Source organism: Melanaphis sacchari, unplaced genomic scaffold, assembly GCF_002803265.2.
Source record: "Melanaphis sacchari strain LSU unplaced genomic scaffold, SCAv2.0 Contig8_pilon_pilon, whole genome shotgun sequence".
In the NCBI taxonomy this organism is placed as follows: domain Eukaryota; kingdom Metazoa; phylum Arthropoda; class Insecta; order Hemiptera; family Aphididae; genus Melanaphis; species Melanaphis sacchari.
Window position 1 is genome coordinate 2654593 of NW_020271635.1, and position 22990 is coordinate 2677582.

Consider the following 22990-nt stretch of genomic DNA (forward strand, 5'->3'; position numbering starts at 1 on the left):
TAGTATGCATTTTATCAATTTCGTGCCAATCTACACCACATATACATGAAATTAAGTTATTTATTCTATGAAAGTATAATATATATTACATACTTTTGTAATGCTATAATAATACAAGTACTTTTTAAATATAATAACAGTTGTAATGCCATTGTGGTTAATAATTCAATACATATACAGTATACACCGTACGGCATACATGCGTATATTTTCTTTACACATATAACGTAAGTAATTATTATTCTTGTAGGTAAACACTTTTTTACAATTTATTTTATTGAAAACTAAGAGAGATGGCCAAATGCAGACATCAATTAACAACTATAATATTATACTTTTTTCTGCTTAAAATGTAAATACACCTTAATATCATACTCATATTCAAAACTATTATTAGGTATTAGATTGTTTGAATAAACAAATACAATAAAAATAATCAATCACTCTAAAATTATAAGCATTACAAGAATAAATAAAATCTTAAATTTGTATACATATTTTTATTAAGTATCTTTGTTAATTTTGTATGGCTTTCATTATAATTAGTAAGTATTATTATTTATTTAGAAATCTTTGTGTTAAATAAATTTATAATGCACTTAATGATGTTTGTTCATAGAAGGTATATATTTATGAATAGTTAAAATATTAAATATAATATGTAGTACTTTCTATTACATTTATTTGCTTTATCATCGGGTTCATCTGTTCGTGTTTTTAAAATAATTATAGTAGTAATACTTCAACAAATAAAGTAAATGCAAATGAACAATTATTACTTCGAAGAAGTTTTTAATATTTTATGAATTTTGGATAAGAATCACCTTGACCGTCCCATAGACAATCAACAATCAATATTGGTTATAGGAATAGGTTAATGTAAATAATAAAATATTTTTTAAGCCATTGTAAGTATAGTTATAAGAACAAAAAATAACACTACCAAAATTAAATTCAAAGTATTATTATTATTTAATTCTGATTGTTGATGGTATAAGTTGCAATATTATACATAATCTGGTAGTAGCCAGTATTGATAAAATTATTTTTATTTTTATCATTGTTTTTAGATTAAATGCAGTTAGATTGCAAATATTATTATAATATGTAGGTAATTACTATTTATAAAAGACACTTTTTTATAATTTTTTCTATTTTACCATTTTCCACAATATTCATTCATTATTTTGTTCATTTTTAAATACTTTTAAAATATATTTTTTATAATTTTAGTTTTAAACGTACGCTGCAGTTATTTAAATATATTTTTGCTAATTTTCGAAATAATTCATAGATTCTTTACAACATTAATCAAATATGTTATTTAAAATATATTTATATTGTATAATGAATACAATATTGATTACATAACTTTTTTTTAAACACCTTTCAATTTAAAATTTAATATTTATATAATAAGTATAAACTAAATTGTAATTTATCTATTTAATTGTTTAAAAATATTTTATTAAATATTTAACACATTATTATGTTTTTATTAGTCCTATTTCTAATTTAACATAAACAGGATTTTAAAATTTAATAAAATATTTCATTTCAATCAATAAAAAAAAAATATTGTATCTAAAATTTTATAGTTTCATCAACTTGCAAATGAACATTTTTATAAGTTGCAGGCTTATTGTATGAAATATAAAAAAAATGTAACATATTTACATGTAATGTAGAAAATATTTCACAAATTTATGATACTATAACAAATTAAAACACAGCTTTTTAACACATTGGAGACCGATTCAGTATAAGTTATTTATTATCAATATTTTCTATACATGATCAACATATTATTTCTAATGATCTATAACCGAGCATGTTTAAAAAAAGAAAAAAATATTTTTCAATATTTCAAATTCAAAACCCTAAATACAAATGAATGTATCTAACAACTTAATATTGAGTTGCCTTTATGTCGATTAAGAATATTCGTGTCTACATAATTTTCGTTAAAATTTAATTTTTTGAACTAGAACCATTATTCAACCATTAAATAGTGTCTATTTTATTAATATTTATAATCTAACAGCTCATACTGATATTAATTCCTTCGGGCTCATATTCCAAACAAACTACATTTTTATCTAATAAGGTCATATAATATTATATTACATACTATATGTCACTGTATGCCCTAAAAGTTACATATCAATTCAAGTATCTTTATAGAAGTCAATTTATTTGAATGTGCTTTTTTTAAGAGTCATCTATAAAAAAAATTCCAATTTATTTTTTTATACTGGGTATATGTATTTCAATAAAAAACCTCAAAATTTTAAAATAGTTGTTTTTAATCTTATTTTTTTGAACACTATGTAATATGTATAAATACATTTAATTGATCAATTAAATGATAGCATTTATGTAATAGAATTACTTGAATTTTTACTTTTTAACCTGAGATATATATTTGTGTTACGCAGTTACGTTAGCATTTGACACGCGATTAAAATACCAAAATTATTTACTATAGTAATTTAATCGACGTGGTTGAATATATTCTAGCTATCACCTCCACTCACTACTGCAATTTAAACATTCTCATCCTATCGATGTAAATTTTATAACATATTCGTGCTAAAATACCACTAATTTTATTATTATTTTTTTTATTTAAATTTAGAATATAGGTCATAAACCATAATATTTCAAAAATATAATGCTTTAACGTTTACAGGCTAAAAAAATAACCATATCGTTATATTCACATAAAATGCCTACAATAAATATTAAATATATTTATTAAAATGTACTGTTAAATTAAAAAAAAAAAATCGACTTTTAGTATTTTACGTAATAAAATACCCATGATATTTAATTAATAAACATGTTTTTATTTTTTACAAGCTGTTCGCTGTCAAAACGTAGCTTATTGTTAGTTACGTACTATTCATGCATTTTCAGCATAATTTCAGTCTCTTGACACAATATCACCATCGTAACGTAAGTGCTATAAGTTTTTATAAAAACTATAACAAAAAACACTCAATGATAATCCTTAAGTTTAATACGTTTAGAGATTAAAATGAATTATGTATCTGAAATCTTCCCATTGTATTAACTTTAAGTGTTTTTATATACTTTTTTAAATTTTACAAAGACAAATTATTTGTATTTATATATATTATAAAGTTTCAATAAAAATATGATATTCCAAAATCGTATAACGATGATAACTGTTATATAGACTGATATACATAATTTAGTCATATATTACATTTCAATAACCCTTTAAATATACCGTTAAATGTATAAACAACCGTAATCTAACGTGTTGGGAATTTACAATATCTCAATAAATAGTTACCGTCTAATGCATTTTTACACTAATAATCAATAGTATTTTTACATTAAATCTCATAAAATTCTCTTGCTCGACATATAATAATATGTATATCTATTTACGGTTGACAATTATACGATATCTCACATAGGTACACAGCAAAATTATCAACATTTGTGGTATAATTAATCATTATTTATTATTATTTTTGATTCTATTTAATGTTTAACGTAAAATACAATAGAATATTTCGAATTTTTGTAGATTTTTAAATAAGGAATAATAATTTAAAATGTTATTATAATTTATTTATCCTTGATAATTTTTTTCAAAACTGAATGAAACACTTAAAAATTCACAGATTAAAATAATAATATAATAGATATATTTTTATCAATGATAACAGTATAGGTACCTATAATGAAACTAAACTAAAATATTATTTTAATAATGAAATAAAAAGAATTTTCAGCTTTTCTAAAAAGTAATAACTATCATTACGAGCTCTTAACACTAGTTAACTTAACTTAGCTTAACACTAATTATAATGTTTTTGTAAAATATTTTCTATATATATTTAATGTTTCTAAAATTTCATTTCTTCATTTTGTATTTGGAAACATAACTGGCAATTAATTAATTTTTCGCAAAAAAAATATACATCAATATTTAATAGTTTGTTTTGAAATAAATTAAAAATTTTTAACTCCCATAAACATCTAATTAAACGAGTTATTTTGTTTTTAAAATATACTTTGGAATTGCATCTGTACATTAATGCAAAAATTTAAAAAAGTACAAGTTCAAAATAATGATCTTCAAACTTGTTGTTATAACTGTTATTATTTATTTATATTTGAACAGTGGAAGCTCCAATGAAATACTTTGTACAAAACAAGTGAAAATTATATTATTTAAGTATAGGTAAACTGTATAATTAAGTATTGGACTTTTGAAAACTCATTCCATTCAACACTATGTATATACTTAGACACATTTCACATCAACCTCATTCATAATAAAATACACCTCATTATATTTGATATTAAATCTATCAAACAAGATATAATAATATCGAAACATAATAGTTATTTAACAATATTTTAATATTTTAATGTATTATATTATATTTTTTTGTGTAAACCATAATATTAATATAAAAATAACGACAAGGCACGTCATAAACGTTTTTTCACCCTTTTTAAGCCAATATCATAATAACGACGATGATAATAAAAATAATAATAATAATGGCGCTGTGAAAGAAAATATGTATAGGTAGTAGGGGACGTCTTGTCTCGACTGTTTGCTCGTCTTGACACGTCTGTTGCTGTTAACTGAGTGCAGTGCACACTATCTCGTCTCTGACGCCACATATATTTTATACTTACTCTCCTGTTGGACATCAGTAGCAACTATCGAGGAAAACATTTTACATATTTCATCGTCTTCAAGCACATCGCGTTCATAATATGGCTACTGCATTCGTAAGTACATTTTAATAATACATTAGTATATTTTTTTCAAATATTATTATTATTATTTTAACTAAGGTAAGAATTATTTAGATAAAAAAAAAAAAAACTAATATAAAATAAATTATAGGTATCTTGAAAAAAAAGTATTCGATAGAAAAGGTATATTTGTCGTAAATTTGTAACATGACAAATATATAATTACAGCTTCGGATGTTACGAAATAAATTTCGCTAGTTATAGTTATTAATGTATAGAAATAATATGAAATACTAAATTATAAAAAATCATATGTAATACCCATATAATTATTATATTTTACACATAAGTTAGAATCGAATGTAGTAAAACTACAAAATATGCAAAATAATTGGTATGAAGTTATAGCTTTATAAATTTAAAAATATAATGTACAATAACATTTTAATTTAATTTGATTTGAACGTCTTATAAAATGCATGTTACATTTCAACTTAATTTTATATTTTTCAAGTTTATTTTTTAGGGTGATTCACTAAACATCCTCATCCCCATTTGTTCCTTTAATAATGAATTATTAGATTATTTTAATTTTGGCTTTTGAAATTTCAAAGTATACTTAAGGAGCATGAATTAAAAAAATTTTATAGTATCTTAAAATATTATTCTATCAAATAAGTGTCATCATTTTTATTTTTATAGTTAATTTAGATAATTTTTACAATTTATAAATCGAAATTCAAACAAATAGTTTCAAAGTTTATTATAATATTTATATAGGAGTATATTAAGAATAGTATAATTCATAACAGCAAGTTTAGAAGATAAATTCAATATTTATTTTTAAGTTATAGTATTAGTATTAATTTATTTATTTGTATACATTTTAAGAGTATAATAGGAGTATAAGAATGACTATACCTACTAAATATTATATATATTTTGCATAAAATTATTTGTAAAGGCAATAATTTTTAGCAGGTACATTAAGTTTAACAACCCAAACACTAATCTTTGAATTTTGATTTAGATATCTCAATATTTTCAAAAAAATCATTCAACTAACAATTTACAATAAAAAAATTTAATTATATTAGAAAAAAGAAATTTGTATCGATATACAATACTCGTTAAATGATACAAAAAATTCTAAGCATTTAAAAAAATGGTCTTTAATTTAACTTAAAAATTTTAAAAATTTTAATTTTAATAAATGCATTATTAAAGGACAAATATGAGGAAAGCATACTTGATGAATCATTTTGTGTCTACAATGTGTATACTTATAGAATCATATTTTAATAATTTAACTAATGTTAAATTCAATTATTAAGATTTTAAAATATGGTTTATTAAAAATCATTTTATTTTTATTTTTAACTCAATAAAATATAATTATTTGCATTAAACGTAATGAATACTATTTGGGTATTATTTTTTTTTTACAAAAATAAATTAATAAATAGAATAAAATAATACATTACACGTGCATCCTTAAAAAATCCCATTTTTTTAGTTCAATCATTCAAAGATAAATATTAACTGTTTCACTGATTAATGGTGTTTTATATATTGGTTGGTATACATTATTCTAAGGGTAATACAACATTTACTACGTTAAATCTGGAAACAAGTTATTAAGTTCTACATAAATATAATATATGTTTATAAAGAAAACTTTTGATTGAATTCTGTTAATTTGTATTAGTATACAACTGTCTATTGTTTTATTTTTAACAAAGAAATAATTAAGATTAATCTAATAATGTTCTATGAATTAGATTTAAAAAAAAATTTCCAACTTAAAAAGAAAAATTAAAATAATATTCACATTTATTAGTATTGTTTTGTTTTACATAAAAACTATTAAACTGACAATAATATTTATTTTGTTCATAAAGCAAACAAATTTAAATTCAAAAACATCTTTCATGAATTAATAAACATTGTATTAAAGTTTATTTTTTATTAATTAATACGCATTTCAGCATTTGTGAATTCATTAATATAGCTACTTAATAATAAATATAAATTTGAATATCTTCTTATAATAAAACTTAATAATTTAATACTCGTACATATAATTTACACCCTTTGTTAACGAATAAAACTTTAAATTTAAATTTAAATACTCAATCGTTACAAATGTAATTTTCTTGTTACTGGAAAAAAACTATAATATATATCTACAGATCAATTATTTCAAACGTATATTAATTTTAAAACTTTTATTACTTCAACGGATATAAATAAACGAGTTGAACTTGGCATGGCTATTCGAGGTCAATTAATTTTCGGTAATCACATCCAAAGAAATGAAAATATCATTAAGGAGCGTGTAATATGACCGATGCGTGTGTTAGGTGGTATACCATATCAATATACTGATCGCGATTTTTCTTTTCATCGTTGAAGGTCAATCTTGCTTTTGCAAAATGTTTTACTGCACGTTCAACCCTGGTGGTTCGTTATGTTATTTTTTTATACCGCATAATATACTATATATGTGCGTACAATAAATATATAAACGTCGTACAACCTTGACAGTGCAAATTCAATGCAAGATAATATTATTGTGTGTAAGAAAAATAAAGACTATTCAAACACAGTATAATAATGTGTACATGGCGTATAAATTTCAATTATTTTGAAAAACGTAGTCATCGTTAGAATCTGGTTTACACACGTTAACTGTACATATACCGAGACAAAGGTGCTTATATTATTATTATGTATACATACATTATAGGTGCTAAATATATAGTGGACTAAACGTTGTCGGACGGACAAGTCCCGTTGGATATAGTAAATAATCATAAATTTCAATAGTTTTGACTAGCAAAAAAAAAAAAAAAAATACTAAACATTTCGTATTATTTTACCTATATATAGAATACACTCGATTACGCAGCGCTCTAATTCGGTCGCATAATAGTTTGTTTGGGATGATAATTAACAGGTTGACCGTCAGAATAATATGTGGGCACTTGATAATAAAGTGATGCAACACAAACTACATTATGTACAGTTTTCAAATCTATATCTACAACAATTTTTACGAATTGGACGATTTTTTTTTTTTTTTACTCGTTAAGAATAACACTAAAATAAAATAAAACAATATTCAACTTGTTCACAATAAGATAAATATAACCTTTATATATCATCAACGATTTCCAATTTCATAAGCATTTCAAATAAGTTATATAGGTACTTATATCGCATTAATATTTCATCTTTGGATTAAACAATTAAAAAATAAAATTCCATAAATTTGATAAAGGTATAATTTATTAAACAGAATACATTTTTTTTTTTTTTTTACTCATCAATTTATCCTTAATATATTAAGTAACAAGAAACCAGCAACTAATCGTTTTAATATAAGTATTACAAATACAAGGGAAAAAGTATTGAAATTACTCGTATCGAATGTCTCACGTGATATAATCATTTTGATACAGTTAAATAATATTTGCGTAGGTTTTTAGTCGCAACCCGAATAGGTTCACATTCACTTTTTAACTAGAGCGAATATCCAATGTATAAAGTCAATGTATTTACTTTCGCCTAAAGTCACAAATTTAACACAATTCTCCATGATATGATGTTTATATTATTATTTGATAGATATTTACAGTTAATAATTATACTTAAACTGTAAAAATTTTATTAAATACATCTATTATAGTGTTCTTATGTTTTTATACTTAATGTCAACATTCAATTACCCTTAAAATATTATAAACTTTTTCATATAGTATATTCAGAGCTAAATATTTAAATGTTTATGTACTTTGCATTGCCTGTATACTGTAGTCTGTAAGTAGGTATAAAATACAGATTAACGTTATATTATTAAATTATAAATTTACAACCGAAAAAAATGATTTCATTTAAAACAGTCATAATATTATATATGTATTAGAAACTTTATAAAATTAACTCAAAATATTATTATAATAAAAACACAAAATTTATGACACAAACGTCAAAAACACACAAATTAGTTATGATAGAGTGATATAAATATTATATATGTATTTTATTTAAAGAAGGACTTACTTGTTGTAAAATATTTTATTAGAAGTTATTAATGAAAGATTCTTTGATTCGTATTAAATTGTTAACGGTAAACAGGTACATTTAATCGTATATATATATATATATATAGTAGATAAATGTAGAAATTCAGTTTATTAAATTTAATACTCCGAGTATCTAACTCTAGTCTAAATCTAAGAAGAGCTCTGAATACTCGATTGGTAAATTGAATATATTATAATTTTGTTTACTTGAGTTTCCATTGACATATAATATATATATATCTGCCATTACGTAGGACGAAAATCATTTTAAGCGAATTATATTTCAAACAATATAACTTTTATAGTTTCATGTGTATTATTATACATTTTTATTATCAGAACACTACAATCACATCGGTCTATTTAACACACGGTAGTGGTTTAATGGTTTAGTAATTATTACGGCAGAAAAGAATTTAAATTTAACATTCTCTAAAATGGATACGTTATACATACGAGTTAAAAAAAACTTATACGTAAACAAACCAAACGAATGATGTAAGTTAAAATATATACTTATTGTATTTGACTAATTATAATTAGTAACGATGAATACATTTTTCAACTTGCTCATAGTAAAATTAATTTTTATCATTTTTTTTTTTTTTATGTCCTAATGAAATACTATTTTTATAAATATTAAATAGTTAATAAAGATAGAGTTTAAAAAAAAAAATGTATTTTTTAATGATTTTAAATTTACACTAAGCTTATTGCTGGGTAGTTTAATTTCAACATCACATTAAAGAGGCTTATAATAGTTATTGCATTATTAAATCGCGTTAAAGTTACCATCCGATTATATTGTTACCTAATCAATTTAATCACCAACACTCATTACAATGTCCGGTTGACCAATTCTTAGCGTTAATTCCATTCATGATGGTTATCAGATTTCGTATTGTTTTGGCGAAATAATAAGTACAACTTATGTATAACTTATAGGAAGTATTTGTGATGGTTATTTTCAATAAGATGAATTGTTATTTTAATTATTACATTCATAATTTTGAAAAATTAAATTCAAGATCACATATGTAATGTATTGTACATATTATATCATGAAATGCCTTATTATTTTAGCTTTAAATTTGAAAGATAAGCTATAAAATCATCCAATTATATTTTTCTTCAATATTGTTAAAAATTTAATCGTTAAATACATTTATACAATAACATTAAACATTTTAATTAGTAAACCTGCAAAGAAAAATGACGACGATTGAACGCATATATGTGTATATATTATTTTAAATGGTAACGAAAGTTAAATTAAAAACAAAAACTGGTCGAATAATATATTCTCAATAAATTATAATAGCATAATAATTATTAAAATAACATAATGATACCATAGAATGGCTCGATTATGAGAAAATACCTACTAAGTACCAAACGCATTATGTATTATATACCAACGTATTAACGCTGCACTGCGCAGCATGTCGGTTACAGTAAAAGGAAAGTCAATGATGACCTTCTTGTTGCAGCGTTAGTATATTATGCGATCTTAAATTATTGATCAAGATGCAGAATATATTGGCATTTGGCAACAAAATCATTATGTTGACAAAAAGTCAATTACAATTAAGTGAACTAATTTTTTTTTTTTTACCTTTGCACACAGATATAAAATATTATCTACTATACTATAATAATATTAGAAATCGTGAAATATCTAATAACAAACAGTAACTAAACGTATTATATATATTATATATTTAGGGAGGTAGGTAGGTATATAATCACTCATTAATAGGCAACAGCTGTTAAAAGACTTTAAATAAATCAGAAACGTATATGACTACGATTTTACGAGTATGCTCTTAAAATTATTGGTAAAAGTCTTTATTGTGATAATTCATCCGGAGTATAAAATATTGTAGGTTATAAGTTATAACTATAGAGTCTAGAGCACATATTTTTATTTTTTTTTATGTACTAAAAAGTATCGAAATATGCCACATAATATACAATGAAAATTATGAAAATATGAAACAAATATGCAAGACAATTTTTTTTATTTATTTAAAATTCACAAATTACACAACTTACAATAATTAATTACTTAAATAATTTATGAAAAATGTTCGCTTTAATATGCAATACATTTTAAGTTTTGTAAAAATATGCAAAAACGTGCAATAATCATTAAATATGTAAAAAAAATTGCACCATTAGATTCAAATTATTATAATTCGTGAAGAAAATTGACAAAAATCCAAAAAAGTGAAATAAAAAAAATATGCGATTGTATAGAAATCCGCGCTCTGGTTATAACTTGAAATTTATCAATATACCTATATAAACGAATTATAGGTACCTAATAATAATTTACTGAAGAGACGGATTGAAGGAAGTTCTAAACGGAAATTATGCGCCGTTAGATTTTTTAAGTGTAAGTAAATGGCATATAATATACGAATGATAAGTGCCAGATTATCTTGAAACTTATTCTTGAGAAGAGTCTATTACATTATTATAATAGCTCAATTTAGCAATCGTGTCTTATTTTAAATCCTCCGGACTAGAACTTAGGAGTAAGAAACTTCCGATTTACTATAGCAAGTAATTGCACTAAGTTTAGCCAGACCGTTGGGATATTATTATATTGTAGTTTATCAGAATACTAAAAGTAATTTATTATTTTATTTTATGTTACCCATTTATTTAAATCATTATATTTTTATTTCACTCGTTAATTATTTATGTTCGACCAACGACAGCTTCCGAACTGGCTCCTACTACAACTATCCCGACCAATGCTATTTTGATATTTTTAATATCATAATACGCCAATACATGTTATGTAACATAGGTTCATTGATTTTTAATGTCTATGTTCAAAGTTAAAGGTTTTTTGAAGATAAAACTTGGATTGTTATTGATACTAGATTTAATTTCAGTTATAAATGTTATAGGTACTTACACATATTATAACTACACTCTGTGGCTTTAATTTTGAGCTTCAACGCAATGGATTGAGACTGAAAATTGTTTCAATGTATTAAAAAATCATAATTTTCTACAATTTAATCAAAAATGAGTCTTAAATTTTCATTCTATTATATGATTTTATAATTTATATCGAATTTAATACGATTAGATATTGTAACTTATCAATATATTGTTCTAAATAAAATATAATATTTTAGATAAGAAATACTAATATAATATGACCAATTGTGCCCTTGTACCTGATCATAATATAAAATATGTAATTATAAAAGTAAAAGTCGTCATCCATCAGTGAGGTGTTTTTTTATAGTTCGGTGATATATCATATATGACGATAGGGTGTTTCGCCGAGCAGTTTGTCCTCGTATGCCTTACTACGCCCTACCAACTATTTATTAACATATTCGACCAGTTACCTGCCCAAACTTCAAAACTATATTTTAATAAACTATATGAAAACTAATGTTTAAATTTTTAAAAAGTTTGCATTAACAAGTCACTTATAAAATTATAAACGCATGTATTAGATATCTCAGTTGTTAAGACAACGCGAAAACAAACTATAGTATATTATATTTTTTATAGATAGTTTTTTTTATAAGTTCTGATGTACAAATATACACTTAAAATATTTACATATATTTTATTATAGTTATATATTACCTGTAGGCTGTGACCGAGTTTACTGCAGCGCGCTTTAACGGGGAAAAAAAATTCGTGTGAAACCAATACGTCATGATATTCGAACGCATCCGGTGCGTAACGGTGCGGGACGACGTCGATTTTGGTATTCCAAACGCGGAATACTGCAATATAATCATATACATATAAAAAAAATAAATACATATATATAGAATAAAATTGTTCGCACGGATTCGGAATAATAATAATAATAATCAATCGTCGACGGCGGCACCAGTACAGGCCACTGAGTTAACTTGCCTCACACCATATAAATATAAATTATATAGGTGGTTCAAGTTCAAACAGACAACAGTTCATTAAAAATGTAATAGAGAAAATGGATACATACTCTAAGTTTTTCAAAATATAAAATACTGAAATAAATTTTAAATTATCATTTAAGATAATTTATACAAAAAAATAAATTATTCAATGTGACCATTGGAAATCAAATATAAGTAACTACTATAGTAATTTGGATGCATGAAGCATCATAATAATTAATAATATGAATTTAGATATACAATAAATAAATACGATAAAAAATATTCTGTTACAATAGGCATATATATATAGCTGGGTACATTATTAATGTAGAGCTTTTAATATTATAATATTAATAAGATTTTTTTTTCATATGTATATTTCAATAAGATAAAAATAACAACTTATTTAAAGCGAAAAATACAAAATTAAATTTCAAAATGTATCCTATATTAATATAAAATATAGATTCCCAAAAAAATCATTTTACAGTGCCATATCGAAAAAAAATATTTTTTGAAAACATTTCGGAGGGTCTAAAGTTGAATCGTAAATATGTGACTGAAAAATTCCACGTTATATTATATCGAATTCCAATAATATTGATGCATAGTTCGAACGTTACGCACTACGTAATAATCAAAAACCGTTCGGACTTTATAATATGTAATATATACCATAATATAATAATGTATATGAGTATACAGGTTTGTTACGTGCTAAATATTTCTGTTGGTCCTTGCCAAAAACTGAGAATCAAAAATTTTTAATTTATTATTATAATATACAGAGTGCGGGTTTTGGGGTGTATTATAATAAAACGGGCAATCGATAATACCTGACTTGAATGGGGTATTAAGATATTATTATATCATTTTTAATTGTCATTAAAATGATTATTTTTTCATTTTTGTTTAATACTTCAATTTTTTGTTAGTATACATATATACATACGTATATTATGTGTAACATATACCAAGGGACGGATTATTATAATACTACATAGTTACCATACGTTTATAACTATAATTAGTCGTAATAATCAGAGGCATATGGGGCTAAGGTAATGGAAGCATACAACCCTCTGGCCTCTACGCCATAGATTCGTAAGCTCAAACTTGCTCTTCCGTTTCGGTCTCGTTAATATCGCGTCACACGTCAAATACCTATGTACAATATATGTAACATGAGACCGCAGGCATTCGATCGTCGTCTTTTAAATGAATCTTATTTGTAAGCCGTTAATTACAAGCTCGTTTGTAAAGAATAACAATAAAAAAAAAATTATACTGGCCCAAGGTAACGTATAATATACATGCCTACGTATATATATATAAATAAAAGTTATATACAATATTAGTTATAAGACAGTAATCTATAATATATTTACACACAATAACCGTAGTCGGACCACTTGGTCAACCACCCGCCACGTGAGAGGTCGATGTACCGCCACGCAGTCTTCTTCGGTGCACTCAAATACCTATCGACTAATCATTATAATATAAATTATATTGCGTTACGGAAATTTAGACGATTCGCATATGTATATTGCCAATAAAATAATGAGTAATAAGATTTTATCGTTGCGAGAAATTGAAAAATATTTGTAAAAAAAAAAATGCATCCATCGATAAACAAATAATTTAATATACCTACACATTATAATATATGCACTTGAACATCGTCGTAACGGTCATTAATGACCAGGAAATAGGCACGTGGAATACGTGACTGCATTGAAACAATGAAACATTTTTTTCTTGTTCTCACTTTGATATATTAAGGTTAAATAAAAAAAATTAAAAAAAAAAACTTCGATAGAAAGAATTTACCACGAATATCGTCTTGTCACAATCGTCTGACAGAGGCGATGCGACGAGTCATATTAAACAGGTCGTCGACTTAGAAATTGTATTGTTTTTTTTTCTCCATTAACATAAATGTCAGAATATTTTTCGAATTTTCGATATATATATATAATTAACTTTATAAATAATAATAATAATTAGAGTTTCAGAAACAACACATATTATACTCATTATCAGTCACCAGTACCTACACTCATAATGTACCATATCATAACTCACACAGTTACATATTATAATGTAATAAATTTAAAATATTTAGTTACCTATTCAATATAGGTACACTATTTATTGGTTTATGGTTATCTGATACAAATCAAACTACTTGTGAATTCTGATATTTTTTTTATAGATCTGATCTAATCTTGCCTATAGATTTTACTTGTAACTAATTTATTTAAAATATTATAACATTAAATGAACTAGAACACTAACATTTATTTTTTATTTTCGTCTCGCGCGTAATATAGTCACAAAGATATTTTGTAGATTCACGATTACGAATCTCTGGTTTAACTTAGGTTTAGTAACGAACCAATAATATATTTTATAAAAAACGTAAAAATATACATTGACTGGGTACTATTTAGTGTTTAAATTTTTTTAGAATTATTAGTGATTAAAAATAATAAAGACGAAGTTAAATTTAAAAAACCTACATATTTAAATTTATAACAAATAAAAATATTAAAAGCTATCAGAGAAATACACTGAAAATATTCTGTTTTGTTAAACGTACAAGTTCATTTGCCCTAAACTTCACCAGAGAGTCGTATTCATAGAAGTACGGAATACCTCTGTTGCTGTACTGCATAGACTGACAAATGTTGGTGTGTATAATATATAATACAATACATTAATATGCATAACGCACGAGTATTACGTGCACATGCCTATAGTTATAACAACATTATTATCTAATACCTAGTTTTCGTGTTTTATTCATAAAATAATAATAATATAATAGATACTTAATAATATGTTTTGAATCTGCAGTCTGCAGTGCAAGTTCGATAATTGTTATATAAAACCTAACAGTTATTCGCTATCTGTTTTTATTATATTTTGTACTCGCATTTTATTGTTCTGATACGTTGAATTGTATAACGTATAAAACTTGTCGATAAGTTTTCAAGTAGATAATAATAATGTAGGGTCGATTAAATGTTGTGTTACGGTAATCTGCAAATGATGGCGATTACATTAAAATTGTATGCAGCCCTGTCCTCGCAAATGCTTTTTATAACTTACAAAACAATACACCTTTAAAAATAGTAACAGAAATTTAAAAATTCTGTCTATTTCAGATCGCATTTATCGCCACGTCCTTATTGGTGACAATGGCGTTGGGCCAGCAACGTCCTGTCCAGCCAACGTTCACCAGATCCACTTTGCAGAATCGCGACATCCCTCAGCTAAACCTGGACCCTCAGCAACCAATGCCGCAGCCTTTCCGTAGAGTCTCGTTGCCCTTGTACAGAGGCCGAGGCTTTAGTCTGGACGGACAAGAGCCGAATAAACCAGTAGTAACTCAGCAAACGTTCCAGCCGAGACCTGTCGAAAACGTCGACGGCGATGTGGCGGGCGACGATGCACCACAACCCACTAGACAAGCGCCTCAGCAGCAATTTGAGAGAACACAGCAACAGCAAGTCGACAGGGTTCAGCAACAACAACAAAATATTGACAGGATTCAAGCACAACCTGAAAAACAATTCCCCGGATTCCGGCCCCAGGTATAGTAAAATACTATTAAAGAGACTCGTATACTTAAATTATATTATTGTATGGTTATATTACTTATTAAATAGTATACGTTTTCATTGTGATCCGATTTATATGAAAATAGGTTTTCTATATAATTCATAAAACACATAAGTCTAAAATATTCTCTGGTTGATTTTTTAATTGTTCTTAGAAGAAAAAAACATTAAAAACTTCATAGCTACTTAGAGTTTCAATGTTTTTTTAATTTTAAGTCATATACAAAATAATCATATAACTCAAAAATACAGATATAAAATACTAAATTTATTGCCCTAATTATTTGCAAGTTTATTAACAAAATCAAAATAATTCAGGTAATTCACAGTTCCCTCTGTAATAATTGTATACGAATATATGCGTAACAGTAAGTATTCTACTTCTAAGTTCTATTGCGTATATATATAATGTAATATAGGTTTATAATGGAGTAGGTTACATTAATAATCCGATCTTATTATTATAATATTATTTTAATTATTATTTAGCCGCAGATACAAGCCATAGAAACTCAACCAAACTTTGTGAGAAAGGTAGTACAGAGGCCGTTGAAACGCGTAAGAGTCACTGAAGATATAGATGCTGTACCTAAATCTCCAGAAACGATTCAAAGAATGAAACTTGAACGAACCGAGTCTGCCGACAAACAGCGGGCAAAAAAGCCGGTGTCTCAGGTGCTATATTAATTATTTTTGATTTTTTTTACACGAGGGATAAACACATTAGCCTCGTAGAAATCGGAATGGATTTATCGTTCTAGAAACTATGTAGGTAATTTATTATTATTCCACTGAGACATTATCATATCTATAATCACGTACCTTCTATCAACTGACAATTGCTGTTAGTATATTTTAGCAACAGATTTTGAAAATGAGTTATCTCGAACTGTAGTTGTCGTTATACTCACTTCTGACAACTGCCTTAATCCTAGTCATCGAATTTATTCAAGTAACGCGATATATAAATATATAATATACATTATATATCGTAGAAATTGCCTTTTACTTCTCCGATCACTCGCTCACTCAGCACTAAGATAAAATCCTGTAATCCGAACGTTTAATCTAACGCATATCTGTGACTACTATCTATATAATTTTCTTCTTTTTTTTTTTTTTTTTTTTTTTTTTTAATATGGTGCTCTCATATATTATGCTGGTAAAACTTAGCTTTAATACACTGAGTTCAAATAAATAAAATATATTTTTATCGAGGTGACTATTTGGTAAGTAAACATACTACACTATACCTACTATACCACATTATACTACAAAAATATCAACAGAAGCAAGCGAAGACAAAATACGATCGCTTGTCATTAAATTGCATTTGTATTTAAGTTGATTATAAACCAGATTATCTTTATATGAAATTCAAAACCAGTTTATTTAAATCATCTAAGCATTTTCTTTTCATGGCTTATTAAAATAACAATAAGCATATACAATATACATGGTATACATATCATATATATTATATATTGTAAGCGTATCTTTAGTCAAGACTTCGAATACAATGATGCACTGAAGCGGTCAAAAACCATTCGACAAGAACAAAATGATTAACCATTCTATATAGTTAGGATATAATGCGTATAGTGTAAAAACAAAAATTATTTTTATTTTTTTTTTTTAATGATATTTTAATATGAATGTGTCTTTTAAATAAGTGAAAAAAAATAATTAGCTTTCAACAATAATTAATCATGAAGAAAATTACATTTTCGATAGAATATATAATACATGACATTGACCTTTTTGCGAGTATATATATTAGATATAAAAGTACATTTGTGGTGTCTAGAAATACCTATGAATATTTGTTAAGTGCAGTCGGTGTTGGATAAATATATAAAAAATAACGATTTGAAATTAAAAAGAATGAACCACAACTAAGATAATATAAATATGATACCTCATTAACGGTGAAACTAAAAAAATTTTCGAAAGCATATAATCTAAAAAAACCATATATCAATACAAAATTGTACACGTATTTATATAGTTTAATTTTTCATATTTAAATTATTAATCGAGAATAAAAAAAACATAAAATAATTTTTATTTATTTATCCATACTTTTTTATTAGCCGACTATTATTGTTAATTATTATAACATGTTACATGACCATTGATTATTATAAATACAAATAAAATAATCGATTACGGTACCTATGCGCATAAGAATGGTTTTCAATAAATAACGATTTAAGTAGGTTATTAATTTTTTTGTCATCATAGCTTATAAAAATAATTTATACATAAAAAATTATTTAAAAAGTTCAAACTCAAATACTTGAGAATATTTAATAATAATAACATACCTAAGTAATATCGATTAATAATAATAATAATATCAATCTGAATTAAAATAAAAATAAAATAACTATTTATCAACAATTCACTTTATGTAATGAAGTATACCTAATTGTATAACATTGCTATTAAAAACATTAGCTTAGATTTAGAACCAATCTGGAAAAAAGTGTGTAATTACTAATTAAACACAATGTCTATGAAATGGCGTGTTTAGAATTTGTTACCTACTAAACAAATATTTTATTATAAAAAAATAAGAATTAAGTTTGTTCCTACATTATTCACGATATCATGATATTGTATTATATAACATATTAATAATATGTAGGTAATAGTGGAATGCATATTATATACGCTTATAGTATATAGTATATAATCTATAATGTAAATCATAAATTGAAGTATATTTCTGTGTCACTGATAAAAATATTGAGAAAGTTTAATTTCAAATTGACATTTACATACGATTAACTGACGTACTTACCGATAATTTATAAGGACTGGACATATCTAAACAGATTACAAATATAGTCAGTAAACTAAAGAAAAATCTACAACCATTAAACGGTATAACAACTTCAAAATAACTAGAGCACATTATATAGTCAACGTACTAGATAAGGAATGACAGTGGAAATAATAGGTTTAGAATATTTTTGATTCATGATGATATTGTTTTGTTATATTATGAAATCACGCACCACATGGCGTATATATATATAAATATGTGTGTGAAAGTCAAAACAGACTTGAACACCGTGCACACGAGAATAAAAGTTACGCTTTCGTTGAAAAATTATTTGAAATGGTGTTGAGGAAATTGATGACTTATCGTATATATATTATATATATATAAACGTTATTATATACTTAACAATTTAAATATAAAAAAAAAAAAATACAATTTGAAGCTCGACAACAATATTATATATTTTATTGCGATCATCACGTTTCCAGTTACAGTTGAATTTTACACCACAAACTCGACATTATAAAATTATATTGTTAGGTAATACCATAATCACAGAATATGAAATACGAACTATTTTAAAAATATATTTTTTTTACCACTCACAGATACTGTGTTACATGAATAAAAAGGTCATATCCTGTTTCGCTGTCAGTTTATTCCCATTTTACTACAATTTCATTTCGCCGCCTCTGCGTTTATTTCCAAAATTATTTTTGTTTCAAAACTTGGTTATAACTTATGATTTATGAAATTTACCTACATTGATCAATATACAGTGACAAATCATGTGGACTTATTGTATGAAATTATCCTAATATTATCTGAAATTATCGATTGATAAATCGTTAATGGTTTATAAATAAAATAGTAGTTAGGGGTAACAAAATTGAGAACGCCATCACTGTGGGTTTTGCATTTGTTTTTGAAGTATCTAAGTAATACATTATTAAAATATAATAATTATTTTCAGAAATTAAATTTATATTTTCAATATATCAAAAACGATTTGTTTTTAATAATTATTATTTTAGAATAGATAAAATTATTAAAATAAAAATATTGGAAATGGATAGAAAACAGTGGAGTCCACGCTATGATTGATAATTCATTTAGCCCTTATACAGTTAGAATTAAATTATAATAAATTATAAATGTATTAAACTTGAACAAAGAATTAACAGTGTAAAAAGACATAAAGTAACAAGCAGTCTTTCACAAATGGAATAAATTAATCACTTAGACAATATAAATAAGTTACTTAAATAAATACAACAAATAATATTATAAAAAAAATAACTTAACAAAACTGACATTTGGGTTACCAGATAGTAAACTATTATTTTTATAGTAATTTTTTTTTTTATATTCTTATTATTCAGTAATCGATTAATTCCTTATGTACAACGTAAATACAATATAATATCGTGGTGTTTATCCCCTACTTCGTAGAATAAATGCAATTATTTTTATATTAATAAAGAAAATAATTATTATTTTCAATATTACATATTATTTGACATTAAGTATAAACGCGGTCAATTATGATAATAGTAATACTCGTACAACAGTACGTGTATACACATTTTTATTTTAAATTTTAAAATAATACTTTAATAACTAATTTATCACTTTTAATTTAATTTTGAATTGTTTTTATATTTTATGTTCTGTATTACAAAATCATCAAATTATGCATTTATTTCAATTTTAAATTGTATTTTATCGATTGAAAACTGGTTTTAATATTTCAAAAATATAATTTAACTTTAATTTTTATAAGTTCAATGAAATTAAACCGTAACGAAATGGGAACTAATCAAATATAATAATATTGTACCCGAACCTAAACCAAACTCAGATTAAAATTGTTTATTCGAAAATAAACTCAAACCGAACTTATGAAAATACATTTAAAAAGTTTAAACGAATTTTTAATTGTTTAAAATATGTATTAGGTATTAATTGACCTAATTAAATCATACGTATTATGTAATTAAATTATTCGTATCGTTATTCGGTCATTCAAGTTCAAATTTTAATTTTGTTGAATCGGTTTTCGAAAACATAAGTATATTTCAACGATGTACACAATCAAGGGCAATAGCAATAGGACATACAGCGTAACGAAATTGTACTTTTTCGTACCTGCGATGTTTGTATAAAGTATATTATTTATAAAATCATTATATGTCTATATCATATAAAGGTAATATTATGATAAAAAAAAAATGACCATCGATTTTTTACAATAGGATCGTTCCGTAGATTAGCAGTTCCCAAACTTTTACGACCACGACACTCTTAAAAAATAGTAAGTGTCTTGCGAAACCCCAACATCTTTAATTCAAACTCAACTCCAATTTTTCTAAAAAAAAAAAATAACATTATTGTTAATAATAGAATTATTATTTATTGAAGTTAGTTAAAATAAAAAAATGTCAATCAAAACTATTTAAAACAATAATATCTTTTCCAAAAATGATAAAAAAAAATAATTTTCTCAATAATCAAATACATCTGACGGAACACACTTTAGGAAACGCTGCCGTAGGTTATATTCAAAATACAAAGATTTTAAATATACGTCATATACACCCTATAATATGTTATGGTTAGGAGGGTGCAGTATATGTGCATATTAGGTAGGTACATTGCAAATGTACACGCTGCCGACCATATTGCGACGTTTAACCAGATAAATAATCAATATCATATTATAGATGATATTTTAACACATAACAATTATTTTACGAGTGACTCGCCTAACGTATGTATCATAATATTATGTATGTTTGTGTTACAGGTATTGAGGCGATACAGAGACGACAACCCAGACGGTAGTATCACTTGGGGTTTCGAAAACGACGACGGCACTTTTAAGGAGGAGACCATCGGAGTGGACTGCGTGACCCGCGGCAAGTACGGCTACGTAGACCCGGAAGGCGTCAAGCGCGAGTACTCGTACCAGTCGGGTGTGCTATGCGACAAGGACAGGCGACCGCTGTCCGGGTCGCAGCGAGAGCAGGGCGCCGGGTCGTCGGCGGTGCAGGAGGCGCAGGCCAGCGACACGTACGGTTACATAGACTACACCAAGAACCAGTACGTCATGGCCAACGGACAAACGATCAACCTGAACGGCATGGCTAAGAACCGGGCGCGGAAGCCGGTAGTCCGGAAGACCGTACCGCCCCCGCAGAACGCAGCCGACCAACGCTTCTAGGTCGTCACGCGCCCCGTCGTTTAATAATATCATGTATTATCGCATTCCTCCCCAAATGCAGCGTATTATTATTATTATTATTATTATTATTATTATTAATTATTATTAGTATAATATCAATGACGGTATAGGAAAATGCAATGTGATCAGTGCTCGAAATCGGTAAACAAAATTGAGAGACACTCTTAAGGTTGAAAAAACTTATAACTTTTGAACGTTATAATATAAAATAAATCGCAGACAAAAAAATAAAATACATTTCAAGAGTATATGCTAATAATTATTATACTATTACCTAACGTTTTTAAAAATATGTTTTTTACATAATTTTCAACCATATACCTACTACTACTTTTTACCGTTAACGGTTTTTAAATTTTTTCAAATGACATTTGTCTTTAATTCATTATTCCACAACTAAATAGTTTTAAAATACTTTGATACATAAAAATCGAATTTTGTATGGATAATTTATGATATAGGTAAGTATTCTTAAAATTATACAAAAAAAAATTCAAAAAGTTAACGTTTTTCGAAATAACATAATATACAAATAAACTACTCCGTAGATGTTAATTACTTTTGGAACGATTATAACT

At 25.3% G+C, this 22990-nt stretch overlaps 1 protein-coding gene across 1 annotated transcript; it reads left to right on the forward strand.

The window, feature by feature from the left end:
• Positions 1-4617: 4617 nt before the first annotated feature.
• LOC112602551 lies at positions 4618-22818 on the forward strand. Its single transcript, XM_025350680.1, has 4 exons — positions 4618-4785; positions 15922-16350; positions 16867-17052; positions 21975-22818. The coding sequence occupies exons 1-4, from the start codon at positions 4771-4773 to the stop codon at positions 22389-22391; spliced, it is 1047 nt and encodes a 348-aa protein (XP_025206465.1). The 5' UTR covers positions 4618-4770; the 3' UTR covers positions 22392-22818.
• The last annotated feature ends 172 nt before the right edge of the window (positions 22819-22990 follow it).